General features: G+C 32.5%; 1 protein-coding gene across 6 annotated transcripts; it reads right to left on the bottom strand.

The window, feature by feature from the left end:
• Positions 1-4140: 4140 nt before the first annotated feature.
• On the bottom strand, positions 4141-7529 carry LOC104248032 (F-box protein FBW2-like). Of its 6 annotated transcripts, none has more exons than XM_009804216.2 (4): positions 7323-7529; positions 6779-6866; positions 5430-5756; positions 4141-5058 (listed from the first exon to the last, which is right to left on the bottom strand). In XM_009804216.2, the coding sequence occupies exons 3-4, from the start codon at positions 5735-5737 to the stop codon at positions 4389-4391; spliced, it is 978 nt and encodes a 325-aa protein (XP_009802518.1). In that variant the 5' UTR covers positions 5738-5756; positions 6779-6866; positions 7323-7529; the 3' UTR covers positions 4141-4388. The 6 variants fall into 6 exon arrangements, with proteins under 6 accessions (XP_009802518.1, XP_009802515.1, XP_009802516.1 ...); XM_009804213.2 differs by having other exon boundaries at positions 5430-5753; XM_009804214.2 differs by having other exon boundaries at positions 5430-5753; positions 7422-7529.
• Between the last annotated feature and the right edge of the window lie 8443 nt (positions 7530-15972).

Below are 15972 nucleotides of genomic sequence, written 5' to 3'. Positions count from 1 at the left end.
TATACTGAAACAAATCTTTTTTGGTGGGGGCTTCTAATCTAATGTCTTTTTCTAGGATGAGTCAACAAAAAGGAATCTTTTTTCACCTTTTTCCAAAATGGATGGCCAGCCATTCTGTAAAATTCCTTATCTTTTGTTTGACTTCTATGGACTCCTTAGTTGAATTTGGATGACAATTATTATTACTAAAATTTTGACTATGGTTTCACCATTTACTTTGTTTATTCACTTCTTGAAAAGCTGGTTAATTTCAATTCAAAATCATTGTTCTTTTCTTTGCAAGGTTTTGGTTTGATTTATTTTTAAAAAAATTGGTTTCAGCAAAATAAGTTCAAGTTCCTAGATTGGACTCAGAAGCTATTCCTTAGGGGCAAAATGCTACTCCTAGCTATTAAGCTAACATGCTAATGAATCATTAGTCTAATGGTAACAAGCTTAGACCTTAAAAATAAGAGATATTGGGATCAAAACTTGCTTACAAAAGATTTTATCAATTACCATATAGTTGGGAGAAATTAGTATCATCCTTGGTTGGGTGAAAAAATAAACAACAACATAGATAGTATATTTCCACAAGTGGGGTTTGGGTAAAGTAGTATATACGCAGTCTTTACCTCTGCCTGGTGAAGGTAGAGAGACTATTTTCGAAAGACCCTCGGCTCAATACAATAAAATTACAACAATTATGATAGAAAACTGCTGCAAATGAAATAGTAACAACAATCAGAAAAATAAATCGAAGGAAAGAGAACATCAGCTAAAAAAATATCGATCTAAAAATAAGAAACACAAGGATAACACTAGTACAAGGAATGGTGAGGGTTGCATTTCATTTAAGTAGGTGAAAATCATGAGAAATCGAGCTTCAAATCTCAACGAAGTAGCTGATATTTGATGTGATAGTCCAATAATATGTAAGCTGACCCGGACACCACTTGATTATAAGAAAGAAAAGGAAAAAAAAACTAAGAGAAGAGAGATAAGGGTCATTTCAGTTAGGAAGCTAAAGAGAAGGAAATTAGAAGAAAAATACATATTCAAGTAATTTTTTTCATTATGACTTCAAAATTAGAGAAAGCTAAGAAAGTGTGCCTCTTTTATATCCCTTGCACTTGCACCAAACCCCAAATAAAGTAAATGATGAATACTTTACGTGAAGGAATTAAATAAATAAATTTCTTTTATTTACCTTTTCCCCTTCACTTGTGGAACTAGACATGGTAAAAGGGGTTCTCTCAAATTAAAATATTTGAAATTAGGACATTGTCCATTTTATATTAGTCATTGTCTTAGTATAACATAAAGTTCATTTTACTAGCTTTTAGGTCCTGAAAATTAGGCTTTTACTGAAGTTTGAAATCTAACTCCAAATTTGTCAAACAACATAGTAGCACTTTTGGCAAATTCTCTAATCCTAATTTTGTATGTACTACATTAGTCTATTTGTTCAATTTTGGCCTTAATCTGTATTTAGTGCTACACTAGGACTCTAGTGGTGTTTAACTTTAACATAGATTTACTTAGGGCCCGTTTGGCCATAAAAAATTTTACTTTTTTTCGGAAACCTTTTTTTTTTTTATTACTTTGTGGGATTATAATGGGTTTGTTGTTGTTGTAGTGTTTGGTCCTGAAAATTCCACATCAAACTTGAAGTTGAATTTCGGAATTCGGAAAAAAAAATATTTTTCACTCTTTTTACTCCAAGTCACTCACAAAAAGTCCACAACAACTTCAATTTATATTCATGTCCAAATACAATTTCAATTTTTAAATATCATTTTCAATTTGAAAAGAAATTTTACTTTTTTCGAATTTCACAATTCTTATGTCCAAACACTCACTTCATCTATTGTTAAAATAGGGTGTGACCTAGTGGTTAAGGAATTTAGTTAAGAATCTTTCATTACCCGATATCTGTGATGGTGAAGGTAACAAATATTCCATAAAATTTATCAAGGTGTGCCCAAATTGATCCTTAAATAAATGAGTATTTCAAGAATTTGGATCACCCAAAAGGATAAAAGAAATAGGAAAAGAAACCAAAAGTGGCATGAATAAGAGAATAAAGTAAGTCCAAGAATCAATTGGCACTATAAATAGTCTACTTAGTACGTAGACCTCTCCACCGATTTATTTTATTTATATATTCGATTCCCAAATTGGAAACACCTTTTTCCCTCCATAAAATTTCCATTTTGTTCTTTTATTTTGTGTACGATATTCAATTATATCAACTATGCACAAAAATCAATTCAGCAGTGTTTACTTTTTTACACTTAGCTATGACAGAAAGTTGAAAAAAAGAAGCTATGAGAAAAAGTTCTTTCCAATCAATCATTCATATTATAAGGTGACAATCAAAAATCATTTAATCAATCAATAATTAACCATGTCTTAATCCTAAAATATTCAGGATAAGTTATATAAACACTGAATCTATTGAATGTTTAAAGTTATGGGTTCATATCTATCATTTGTTATAATTTTAACGAATTTTTAAATATAAATTATACTCCGTAATAAAAATACTAGGTTCAGTTAATCCCGGTATCAAAAGGCTAGATCCGCCCCTGCCGCGTCTTGATGTTTCATAAATCCTATTCGGCATTTGCTCATTTTTTTCCTCTTTTAAATACTATCGACTCACGCTCTTGTATTTCTTTAATATTCTATCACAATTAGATTATTTTTACGTTGATTGTCAACCTACAACAACGTTCCTTTTCCCTATGTTTGGAATTTTCCATTATATACAATACTCATATACACACAGTTAAAGTGACATATGTCAACATAATAATAATATGTTGAAAGAATAGATGCAAAGACTCATGATTGAGTCCCTAAGTGAAGAAATCCAAGCCAACATTTCAACAAGATCTAAGATGTTTTATGGCCCACTAAGAAAACATATAGGAAAAATAAATTTTAAAAATAAAGTAGACATGCTTTTTGAACTCAAAGTCAAATGTATTATTCTCATGTTTGTCCTTATGTGTCTCTTTGAGGTCCCATGATAATAAACTTAGACATAATATTTTGTTGGATTCTTGCTTTCTTCTCACTCTTCCACTTTGTCAATCTTTGCTTTTCCCCTTTGTTTCTCGCTAACGGGTCGTGTGATAGGGAAACAAGTTATCCCATCCTTCTACCGGGATAAAAATAATACTACAATCATAATAATACTACAATCCCATGATTAATTATGTCGCAATTTTATCTCAACCAAACATAAGATAAATTGATAAAGTTGTTGTCATGTGACCAGGAGGTTACGGATTCGAACAGTCAACTTTTTACAAAAATACAGGGTAAGACTGCGTACAATAGACCTTATGGTCCGGTTTTTCCCAGAACCTCACGCATAACAGGAGCTTAGTGCACCGGACTACCTTTTCTTAAAATATGAAATAAATTCATCTCAAATTTAATCTTAAGATTAATTATCCTTTATCCCTCGTACCAAACAAGCCATAAGTGGGTGGAATTGGAGGAAAATCTATCATCATTTGCTATCTTTATTTCACTACCAAAGTTAGTTTTTAACTTTCTCTTTGTTTTCCTTTTGGTGTTGTAGTTGGTATACAAACCTCTTTTTCCTTTGTTTCTTTTTACCAACTCACAATAGCCTTCCTTTATGTGCTTTATTCGTTTCTCCTCAAGTATCAAAGTTATTGAGATTTTTGGTTCCCCATAGCAAGATAACTTTGTCCTAAGCTTATACCACAAACCAAATCCCACTTTTCATCTTTTACTATATTTGTGGTCATTGATGAAAAATGGATGAACTTTAAACATAGGTGTGATTAATGGGGTTGGCTATAAATGGTTAAAAATGGACTTGTGACATTGACAATAACAATGGTTAAAATTGTGAGTGTCAATGTACATGTGAGAGGACCCTTGGTGTAACTGGTAAAGTTGCTGCCATTTGATCAAGGGAGAAACAGCTTCTTGCAGACATGCAGGGCAAGGCTGTGTTTAATAGACTCTTGTGGTCCAACCCTTCCCCTGATCCCACGGGAGCTTAGTGCACTAGGCTGCCCTTTTAATGTACATGTACTAAAAAACAGGAAGAGCGATAGCAGAACGCCTTGCTACATCGATAGCTTCAAGAAAGTATATACTCAACTACATCAGTTCATAGAATGGCAATCATTTTATTATATATGATTCCGGGAAGTACATATAATCTGACGAAAATAGGAGAAAATCGGAGCAGAAAGAAGAGGAAAAGGATAGATGGATTTGGAAACCAGATTTACATCTTAGAAAGCAGGCAAACTTTCATTTAGATAGTAGTATTATAAGCAGAGTCAATAGCATATAGAAGATAAGTATATGAAAACTTGTGGAAATTGAATCAACAGAACTTTGTTCAGCAAACCTCAAGGAGATTGTGGCCAATCATATCCAGCATCCACAGCATTTAAGTCATCATAAAACCACATTTCCACGTCCTCCACACGTAGGTCATCTTCCCAATCATCTTCCCAATACCCATCGGACATCTCATCATCGTCGAAGTCGTCATCAATGTCACCAGCTACAAAGTCCCATGGTATATAGCCAGAAGAACCTGAATAATCCGAGCAATTGTCCCAGCCATTCTTATCGTAGCAATCTACAACAAGGGGTCCGATAACCTTTAGTTTATGGAATTTCTTGACAAGGTTTTCATCAAGGTTTACATTCCAACAACCCCTTACGTCCAACAGCTCGAGCTGCCTGCAGTTCTTGAGAATCTCCATTATGCTCAATGTACCAACTAGCATGTAGGCGATTTCTAGTTGTTTCAGCTTATGCATGGTGGTAGCTATTACAAGGGCTTCATCGTCTTGTGAGAGCTTGTCAATAACCTCAAGGGGGTGCATTGTTCGACGCAAACCAGTCAAGCATTTACAGTGCTTTCCTATGGCTTCTAGGGCTCTCGCTCCTATTTTTATGCAGTAGCTTACATCCAAAAATGTAATGTTGGAAAACGTTCCAGCAACCTGTTCCACTATGGAATCGCTTATTTCACACTTTGGCAACCGCAACGTCTGCAGAGATTTGGCACTAGCAACCAAAACAAAGAAGTAGACGTTTACTCCAAGTAAATAAAGGTGATAAGAAACAAAATGACATGTTCTTGATAGCTACATGACAAGTCTACCGAACTCCAACTAAATCAGCAATAAACTCGAAAGCAATAAAACTTCCATATTTCCTCTTTTTTCTTTCAAAATGTACTCTTTATTATCATCCTAGGATTTGACTTCCTTATAGAGACTCGTATCCAAGTACATTGACTCGGAAAGTTCATACAAAAAGAGTTGAACGAATATGAATTTTTGAAGCATAGTATCTTATAGTACATAAATAGATGTCTATCTCCAGTGATAAATAGATAACTGCAATAATGAAGATAACGAAACTGATATACTAACTTGTTGGCAATGAATTCGAAGCTTGATTTGTCCGAGAGACCAGAGACACAGAGTTTACGGAGGGAACCGCCGCTTCTTGGAATAAGCAATCGAAGCATCCGATCAAGGTTCTCCGGGCAGCGGTTTTTGCTCCATTCCTCAATGTCAATCTCTTGCCAACAATAAGGTCCCTTAACTGCTTTTCCCCATGACTTGCAAACTCTTGGAACTACAGTTAGCACCTCTTGAAGGGAAAGGTTTCTAAATATTAGCCCAAGTGCGTCGGGTAACAATTCATCCCACTGTCTAAACTCGCATCCTTCCTCCATTTTAACTCTGGTTTCTCTGCTATAATAATGAAAAAACATGGACAGAAGTTCCAGCTCACAGAAAAGAACAAAGCTTGATCACAATCCACCGATGTTATTTCAAATTCCATATCTGAAAGACTCGGTCTAAAACTAAATAGGTTCAAGGAAGTTTATGAATTTAGCCGCTAAAAGAGTGGAGTCATTATATCGAAACTAAATCTTACCAAATATAGTAAAAAAATGCAAAAGTAGTGAAAATATAATAACTTAATATAGAACTAAAGAAACATCAGCTCATTGAGCCAACAATAACCATAAAAATCCAATTTTGAAGAAGAAAATCAACTCAATGAGCCAACAACAACCATAAAGATCCAATCTTGAAGAAGAAATCCAACGAATTGAGCCAACAATAAACATAACAATGAAATCTTGAATAAGAAATTCAACTCGACGAGCAAACAAGCACCAGAAAAATCCAATCTTGAAGAAGAAAATCAACTCTATGAACCAACAATAACCATAAAAATCAAATTTTGAAGATGAAATTCAACTCGATGAGCAAACAATCACCAGAAAAATCCAATCACCAGAAAAATCCAATCTTGAAGAAGAAAATCAACTCAATGAACCAACAATAACCATAAAAATCCAATTTTGAAGAAGATATTCAACTCAATGAGCTAAAAATAACCAGAAAAATCCAATCTTGAAGAAGAAAATCAACCCAATGCGCAAACAATAACCATAAAAATCCAATCCAGAAGAAATTCAACTCAATGAGCAAACAATAACGATTAAAAAATTCAATCTTGAGAAAGAAAATCAACTCAATGAGCCAACAGCAACCGGAAAAATTAAATCTTGAATAAAAAAACAACACCCCCAACTCCACAATATAAGATGAGATAGTTACTGGTGAAGAGAAAAAGAGAGATTTACTCAAAGAAATGAACTTGGTAACAAGAACAGCATAAAGTCACAATCTTTACAAGAGAAACATGGAAATTATGAACAAATCAAACTCTAAGAAAAGAGAAAAGAGAATAAATGAATTACCTTTACGCAACCATACTGCTCACAGCAAAACAAGCTATGGGATTCAAATGGCTACACAGATCAGCTTCACTCAAAATTAACCAATACCCTGTTGAGAGAAATGCTCAAATCAGGATATAAAATCTAAAATAACCCCAAAAACCAAATGCAATTTAGAAATCTCAATACACAAATAAAGCAAGAAAAAAAAAATTTACACCAACAATTATCACTTTCCCAAAAGGTAAAATCTTTAAAGAAAAGTCATTTCATTCAAAATTTCCCAAACACCCTTATGAAATTCTTTCAGCAGTATATAAATATCTTAAAATACATTTTGGAAATCTCAATACACAAATAAAGAAAGGCAAAAACTTTTTATACCAACACTAATTACTTTCCAAAAAGGTAAAATCTTTAAAGAAAAGTCACTTCAAAATTTCCTCCCAAACACCCTTATGAAAATTTTCTTGGACATGAAATGTAACATCATGAGTAACACTCAAACAGACACTAAAGAAAATGTAGAAAAATACAAAACCAATGTCAGAAAAAGAGAGCAAACCAAAAAGATTAGCTAGCTAGGTAGTGTTTGGATCTGTGAAAAAACCACCGGTTTATCCGCCTAAAATGAAGGGTAATATGAGGAGCTTCAGTTCAGTACCTTCAGTTCCTTTTTCTTTGCTTTTGTTTGTGGGGTATAAAGAGAGAGAGAGATACAGAAGCTAAGTAGTATGAAACAAAGAAACAAGAAGTGAAACAAAAAGCAAACAGGATTTTGATTACACAGACAGAAATAATAAATAAAGAAATAAACATGTGAAGGTGAAAAAAGTTGAGAGAATATGTATTTTCAGACAGCAAAATGTAATTGTTTTAAGTTCTACTATGCTTTTACCTTATTCTGCGAAAACCTCTATATAACAGTCTCGTTTTTATTTCGATATTTTTTACTAGTTATTATACAGTGACATATTATTATAGTAGACATATATTATAGTAACATAATATGAAAAAATAGTTGAAAAAACTTAATTATTATATTAACATGTTGTTATATAGGATGGTTGTTATAGAAATATCTAATAACATGTCACTCAAAAGGTAAATTAAGTAACTGGTAATTTTAAATGAATAATAAGTAACATGATATAACAAAGGAGTATTAAATTAGTACAATATTTATGATGTAAAAAATTCATGCCACCATATGTGTAAATAACTTAAATCCAATTTCTTATGATATTTGGAATTTGCTTGCATACCTCACTCCTATCAGTCATTTTCACTTTGATAAGACACCATATTTAATATGGACTTGTGTATACATCAGCAATAAATAATAAGTAAAAAAGTGTCACATTAAATTCAAGCCTAAATCTTAAATACTCAAAAATGAACTAACTACTACTATATATAAAATCAAATATTTTAGCAGCATGTAAAGATAAAAAAAAATAGTACTATATTGAAATTTTCTTTTTCTTTTTTTTGGATCTCCTCTTCTTCTTCTTCTTATTATTATTACTATTACCTTTTACTTCCCTGTTTGGTTTCTGTTTTGAGTGTGGAAGTGAGTTAAGTAACTGTATAGATAAAAGAGTACTTATGGCTACTGTAAAAAAATAAAAATGAAGCATTGATTGTGACTCTAAAAACTCAGTCTTTATGGTCTGTGGGATGTGGCTGCCCCCTCTTATTTATGATTGAGATTCCCTTGTAGTACTAGTACCTATCTCAATTGTCTCCTTTTGTATAGTTGAAGTGTAAAGTAGATAATTGAAATTTTTTTACCCTCAATTGGTAATTAGAGATAAAGAACCTTTCGTAAAAAATACTTTGTTTTTTTCTTCTTTTTTTCCACTTGGTATAGTGTATCAGCAGTAACTTGTATGGCATAAGGTTTATTAAAGGTGAAAGTGTTTCTTACCAAGACTTCTTTTATTCTCAGAACTAGAGCTCGAAACGTTTGATTAAGGGTGAAGAGATCAAATTCATCTTATCGCATCCGTTAGTGGTAAACGCTTTGCTCGTTTTCAGTGAATTTATTCATATCGCACGTTTTTCAAATTAAATTCTAAGCATCCTACTAATAATATGTTTGGCCAAACTTTTTTTTGGGCAAATGCGTTTTTTGATCCAAAGTATTTTTTTCTAAAGTTAAGATGTTTGGCCAAATTTTTTAGAATGAGAATATGCTTTTCAGCAAAAGCAAAAGCAGCTTTGAGAAGCTGAAAAAAATAGTTTCTTCCCAAAAAAACTTTTTGTAAAACACTTTTCCAAAAAATATTATTAGTAGGCATTTGTACATAAGAATTGTAAAATTTCAAAAAATGGTGAAAAAAATTTTCAAGTGAAAATGATATTTGATATTTAGAGTTGTGTTTGGACATAAATTTTAATTTGGGTTGTTTTTGAAGTTTTGTGAGTGATTTGAGTGAAAATTTTGAAAAATTGCTTTTTCTAGTTTTTGAAATTTTCCAAAATGCATCTTCAAGTGAAAATTGAAAATTTATGAACAAATGTTGATTCTGAAAAAAAAAGAAAAAAAAAATTTATGTCCAGACGGGCTCTTAGCAACACTTTTTAAAAGATTGGTCAAATACTAATTGTTGTTCAAATGTGCTTTCAAATTAATTAGTTAAACACAAACTACTTTTCATCAAAAGTACTTTTTGAGAAAATACTTTTACAAAAAAAAGAAGAAGCTAATTTTAGAAGCTTGACCAAACGTGCTATAAATATGAAGGAACTTTTTACTTGCAATTTTAACTTATCTTATACTAGTAATTGTATTTTAATATATTTAGTTATAAATATATCTCATATTTTTTTAAAGTTAAACACTAAAAAACTTACTAATGGATATATTATTCACATTTCGGGCAAATACTTGTATGTGATTTTTATAGTATAGGGGTATAAGTGTTTGATTTTAAAATACAGAGGGTGTATTTGCAATTGAGTCATATTATATGGGTGTTTAATATAACGAAAAAGGGCCTAAACTACCCCAATCGTTTGCTAAATGGTTTATAAATACCCTTCATCCATCTATCCGTCCAAAAAAATACATGGCGTTAATTCTATTAACAAAAATACCCCCACGACTAACGGCAGAATTGGTGAGTCTTTCATTTAATGATGTGATGATTTTTAACTGGGCCACGTGGTAATCTTTAACCCAAAATCAAATGTGGATCTTATTTTTACCCATTTACCTAGTCCGGCCCATTTATCCATTTTTCTGTGCTTTGCAGTATTGACCCATTCAATATTACGAAGAAGCAAGATTGAATTTGAGGCTACAATTGAAACCCGTCTCTGCCGAGTTTAACGAAGAAGCTAAATTTCGTTTGAAATATGAAAATTAGGGCTTCGAGTTCGATTGGATGTTCATGATTCTAGTTGAAAACATCATTTTGAAGCCGAATCTGAAGGATTATGATCGATTTGAGTGATTTTCTAGGATTTTGAGTTGAAATTTTTTAAACGATTTCTCGACAAAGAAGACGAATTGGGTTCCTTCGATTTTGTGGGCGATTGTTCAAATTGGTTTATGGGGTTTGTTCGGATTGTTGAGACGAGCTTGTGGTTCCATTTTGAGTTTAAGTTGAAGAGGTTTGGGTTGACTTTGGGTTGGCAGCTTGAAGTTGAAATATGATGAACACTTGCCGAACATTTCTGAGCTTCAGCTGGTGAAATAGCTTCGAATTGTTTTTGTAGCCTGATTCATTGAACGAGAATTCATTACTATTGAAGCCTGAATCAGTTGATGAACCCGAAGAACACCAGCTACAAAGTTGAAGAACTTTGTGGACTGGTTCGAAACGATCCAAGCAACTGGTAAATCGAAGAGGAACACCTGTATAGCTGATTCGAGTTGATTTTAGGTTGAAATTTTTTTGGAGTTCATTCTCTCAACAAGACGAAGAACTGCTGCCAATGATTTGCGACTGAAAATTGCAGTTGTGTTCTCCACTTTTTGGAGTCGTTTGCTATTGATTTATCGCTACGAACTTCAATTCATCCATATGGCTGAAGATGGAGGGTCTAACATTTTCGATATCTTCTTTGATTCTTGGTATGTTCATTTCCCAAAGATGGGGTTTATGATTGGAGAGAAGAAAGGGGGAAGTCAGATGAGTGGAATGGGTGTGATAGATACCACCCATTTTTGTAAGAATGGGTCGGATAAGGTAAATGGGTTGAAATAATATTCATTATTTGTTCCAGTCAAAAATTGCCACGTGGTCCAGTTAAAAATTGTCACGTCATTAAATGAAAGACTCACCAATTTTGCCGTTAGTCGCGGGGGTATTTTTATTAATAGAATTAACGTCGTATATTTTTTTGGACGGATAGATGGACGGAGGGTATTTATAAACCATTTAGCAAACGATAGGGGTAGTTTTGGCCCTTTTCCGTTAATATAATTTATCAAAACAAATTGTCTTCTTATGTTGTGTATTCCTAGTTCCTACTACTGCGAGTCGTAAATATGCGGTTTTTACTGTTCATTAAAATCTGAACTTTTTTTAACGAAAGACGTATTAGGATTTTGAAATTATTAGAAAAATAAAATTGTACCTTGAAATTTCGTGGGATGATAAAAGATCTTATTTGGTCGAAAAAGAAACAATGAAAGATTGATTAATAGATTTTCTTCTATACAATTAATAGATTTTTCAAACAAATGGAATATTATATTTTAAACGTAGATCCTCTCTTGAGATCCTTATAAATGAAATGTGGAAAAACAATTTAGGTGTTAACTAAGAAATATTTTAGAAACATATTATTAAATTTTACCTAAATATGCACTGAAAATTATAAAGTGAAAGATCAACATGTTCTGAAGAAAAAATAATTTGACCAGAAAAGAAGTCATCTTTTTGCTTTTCAGGAATCTACTTGGGCAAGTTTGGTGTGACATAAAATCATTTGGAAATGAAGAAGCAAAAAATATTTTAAAAATAAATAAAACTGTACAGAGAAAACCTTCTGTTATCCAAATCATTCAATCTACAACCTCACAATGACATTTGTCAAATAACAACAATATGCAAAAATTTCCCCTAATTACGAGTACTACTAAGTATTTATAGCTATTAACTTCCACTCAAACTAATTAAGAAAGGAAATACTAAAATAAGGAAAGCAAATAATAAAAATAAGATTAAAAAAATCTCTATATGTTCTATTCTCAACTTCGTGATAGCCGGGACTTGACGACAACAACAACAATAACAGTAAATCCAATGCAATTTTACAAGTAGGATTTGAACAGGATAGTGCGTACACAAAATTTACCATTACCTTGTGAAGATAAAAATACTATTTCGGATAGACCCTCGGCTCACGACTTAGAAAACGTGTAATTATCTTCATAATGTTTCGCCTTTAGCTAGAAAATGAATTACCTATAATTTCCACCCCTGGTTCATTGGAGTAATAGTTTTTTTTTTATTTTACAATTTTAAGGATTTAAATTCTATATAATGACATGGTCAACAATTTTACTTATTCTCTTTCTCTAGTTATTAATAGTTCACATATTCTTATAGGAGTAGTAAATAATTATGTGTACTTTGCTTTTAGGTAATTTAACAGTGTACGTGTTACTAAACGCTTTACACATGATACTAGAAATTCTTATACTCCTTCTAGTCTTTGAGCAGGCTGTCCATTTATGTACGAGCCTGACCCAATTAATCAGACCTATTTAAATTTTGCAGAAAATATAAAGGTACAATATGAATATAAGTTTTAACTTTTAAGTGAATGCTACATTCATTCCCCTTTTTTAACACCATTCCCCTTTTATTATCACCAAAAGTATCTAGCGATAAATATTATGTCATCCTTAATTAAAAGTTTTCGGTTCGAATGCTAAGAAGTGAGAATGATATCACTGTATATGGGTAAAATCGGGCTCACGGTACACTCTGATCTCCGATAGGATAAATCGAGCCCAAAACGCTAGCTATGACGAAGGACCGAAATTAAGGCAAGGTTCTCATCGAGTCAGAGTCCCGGGGCATGATGGTCACCCTCGAGAATATCGGGATCACAATCCCGAAAGACTTCGAAGAACATTATCGGGCAATCAAACACGATCAACAGAAGGTCGTGATATCCGCGATCGGCCGGGTATCACGGCGTGGATCTCGGCATGTATCGATGAGGAACCGGCAATCAGTTAAACAGAAGACTTTTTACCTTTTATAGAATTGTACCTAGAGTATGATTCCCCTACTATATAAAAGGGGGACTGATAATTCATTAGACACGCTGTAACACGCATTCCAAAGCAATACAATACTATTTTTACTGTTAATAAAGCTCCTTCATTGTTCATCAATATATATTGGCCATTGTGACCCCGGATTGAAGGTGGACATTACACTAAGGCTGGAATCATCATCTTCGCGCAGTTTGAATTTATTATACCTTTACTTGTTCATGCTAATTCAATTTATCGTTTTATATCAAATTAATTCGCATATTCTTAAAATCACTTACGAATTTAATTGTTATCCGATTTTGAGGGTAAACAATCACCTTTGATAAGGAGCGTCATACACCAAAGTGGAATTTTCCTATTTGAATCCAGCCCAGTCGAATCTAAAAACTGGTATTGAACACGGAGTGAGAAACCAATAAGAAATCATCCCCTTTTTCTTTTGGCAAAATGATATTCTAGCCACTTAAATTTGCACCCAATTGCCAACCCGGTAAACAAACTTATAATTTTCCTATTTGAACACCTTAACTTGCGGAATGAATACTAATAAACACATCCAACCGAGCGTGTATATCAATTGCGCTAATATGTCAAACATATGCTAAACCATTTATTGCTTGACATGTGTTATTTGTGGGTTCCACTTTTAAAATTAATTTGTCAAAATTTCATCTCTTTTTTAAAATGTCAAACCACATAACCACATATCTTTTTTAAAAAGTTCAAATCATAAGAGATAAGTAAAATCACACATCTTCAGATCGAATCTGGCCAGAAAATTCCCAATTGCTCTCTGTCCTCGCTTAAATTCAAAAGCCATAGCATTTCTTTTCTCAAACTACTCACTATATTTGAGAAAGAATGAGAAAACGAGATGAGAAATATTTAAAAGATAATGAAAAGAAAAAAACTGGATAAAAAATGGAGTGAACTAATGAGAGATAACTGGGAAGGGGTCAAGTGAAAAGTAGATGAGATGAGAGGCGAGCAGTTTGGGAAATTAGGGTAAGTTACGAAGGAAAGCATAGGTGTTTGGAGATACATTCCATCGAGTTGAGGTGTTCAAATAGGAAATTATAAGTTTGTTTACCGGGTTGACAATTGGATGCAAGTTTAAGTGGTCAGAAGCCATTTTGCCTTTTTTTCTTTTTCTTTTTCTTTTTGTAGGATGGGCTGATGACCCACCTATATTTTCACTTGTTCCCCCTTCTCATTGTGGTTGTAGTTTTATAACTCCATAAATTTTAAAAGTACATTTTGCTTTTTGTTGAAAGATATTTTCGTTGTTCCTCAAAGTGTTTCTTATAATTTGATTTATTCAAAATAATATTTTTAGTAAGGATGTGACAAAATTATGAATAGTGTCATGTAATTTTGACTGTCTTTAGAGCATCAACATTACGATAATATGTAGATAAAGAGAAAAGGAAGAATTAACCTATCGCCTTCACCTAATCAGTTAAATTAAAACAGTGGGGAATGTATATTAAATATATAATTCATATATAATATGTATTTAATCATGTATAATTAATATACAATTTATATATATCGACTAGAAAAAGTAAATAGTGAATCCGACTAGCTATTTGTGTAAAGATTCCAAAGAAAAACTTGCAAGAATGGGCCCTGAGATGAGATATGGGCTGAATGAGCTGGTATTAGCTAGCTTAAACATGGGATTTTTACACAAATAGCCGACTATATTAATTGTTTACTTTTTCTAGCTATATACATATATTATACATTAATTATACACATATAATACATAAATTATGCATATATTATATATTCACCGGTTATTTTTAATTTAAATGGTAGGGTGAGCGGCTATTTGAGTTAATATTCATTAAACATCATAGGCCTATTGGTAATCTGAGGAATGTGTTAGGCTGTCTTTCTCTAGTCTGGTTACAGATGTTAATCCATTTTGTGGCACAAAAGAGGCGGAAATAGCACGGGCTAGCTATTTTTCAGATTGGTAATTAAAAAATAGTCAGCATTTGTAAAGTCATTAAAAAATAGTCACTATTTTGCGGCAACACGGAAAGTTCTAGCATAATATACTGGGGATTGTTGCATCTGTGTATGAACTTCCAGCATATTATGCTGGAACTCCAATACACGGAAAGTTCCACCATAATATACTGGAGATTGAAGCACCTGTGTATGAACTTCCAGCATATTATGCTGGGATATTTTTCGGTTTTTAAATAGTATTTTCGTTCAGATTTATCTTTACATGAAAAGTGACTAAATTTCGATTACTTCTGAAATTCTAACTATTTTTTAATTACCACTTATAAATCTAACTATTTTTGAATTTCACGCCCAAAAGAGCAGTGTCTAAAAATATTCAGCCCGTAAATGAAGGATGGCCTAGTACTAAAATGATTTTTATAAATAGGATCATTCTACACCGCTATTTAATTTGTTATTATAAGTTTGTGTAAAAATAACCTCGGCGCTACACACTTGGAAGTAGGGGTGTCAACGGTTCCGGTTCGACCGGTTATTTTATAAAATTTATACCATGCCAATTTTTCGGTTATTCTATTATGTATAACCAAAATTAAACTTTTCGAAACCGTCTCAATCATGTCGGTTTCTCTTCGGTATCGATACGGTTCGGTTAATTTTCGGTATTTTTTTAATATCATATAAAATTCACCAGTAGAAGTAGAATGCAATAACATACGTTCTTTTAGAGGACTTAGCAAAACTCTGTAGATATTTTTACTGTTTAAAGGGTGATGAATTAAAAAAGAAAAAATAAAAATGGCTAGAGTATAGATCCATCAACTATTCTACAACAATGTAAAAGAATTTTACATTGTCGGTTTCTCTTCGGTATCGATACGGTTCGGTTAGTTTTCGGTATTTTTTTTAATATCATATAAAATTCACCAGTAGAAGTAGAATGCAATAACATACGTTCTTTTAGAGGACTTAGCAAAACTCTCTAGAT

Source organism: Nicotiana sylvestris, chromosome 5 (genome assembly GCF_000393655.2).
Source record: "Nicotiana sylvestris chromosome 5, ASM39365v2, whole genome shotgun sequence".
NCBI lineage: Eukaryota > Viridiplantae > Streptophyta > Magnoliopsida > Solanales > Solanaceae > Nicotiana > Nicotiana sylvestris.
This window is presented reverse-complemented; position numbering and strand designations above follow the sequence as displayed.

Coding starts and splice junctions, on each gene's coding strand:
- LOC104248032 (XM_009804216.2), bottom strand. CDS start 5,737: ATGGAGGAAGGATGCGAGTTTAGACAGTGGGATGAATTGTTACCCGAC. Junction 5,059..5,429: donor TTCGAATTCATTGCCAACAA/GTTAGTATATCA, acceptor TTTGGTTGCTAG/TGCCAAATCTCTGCAGACGT.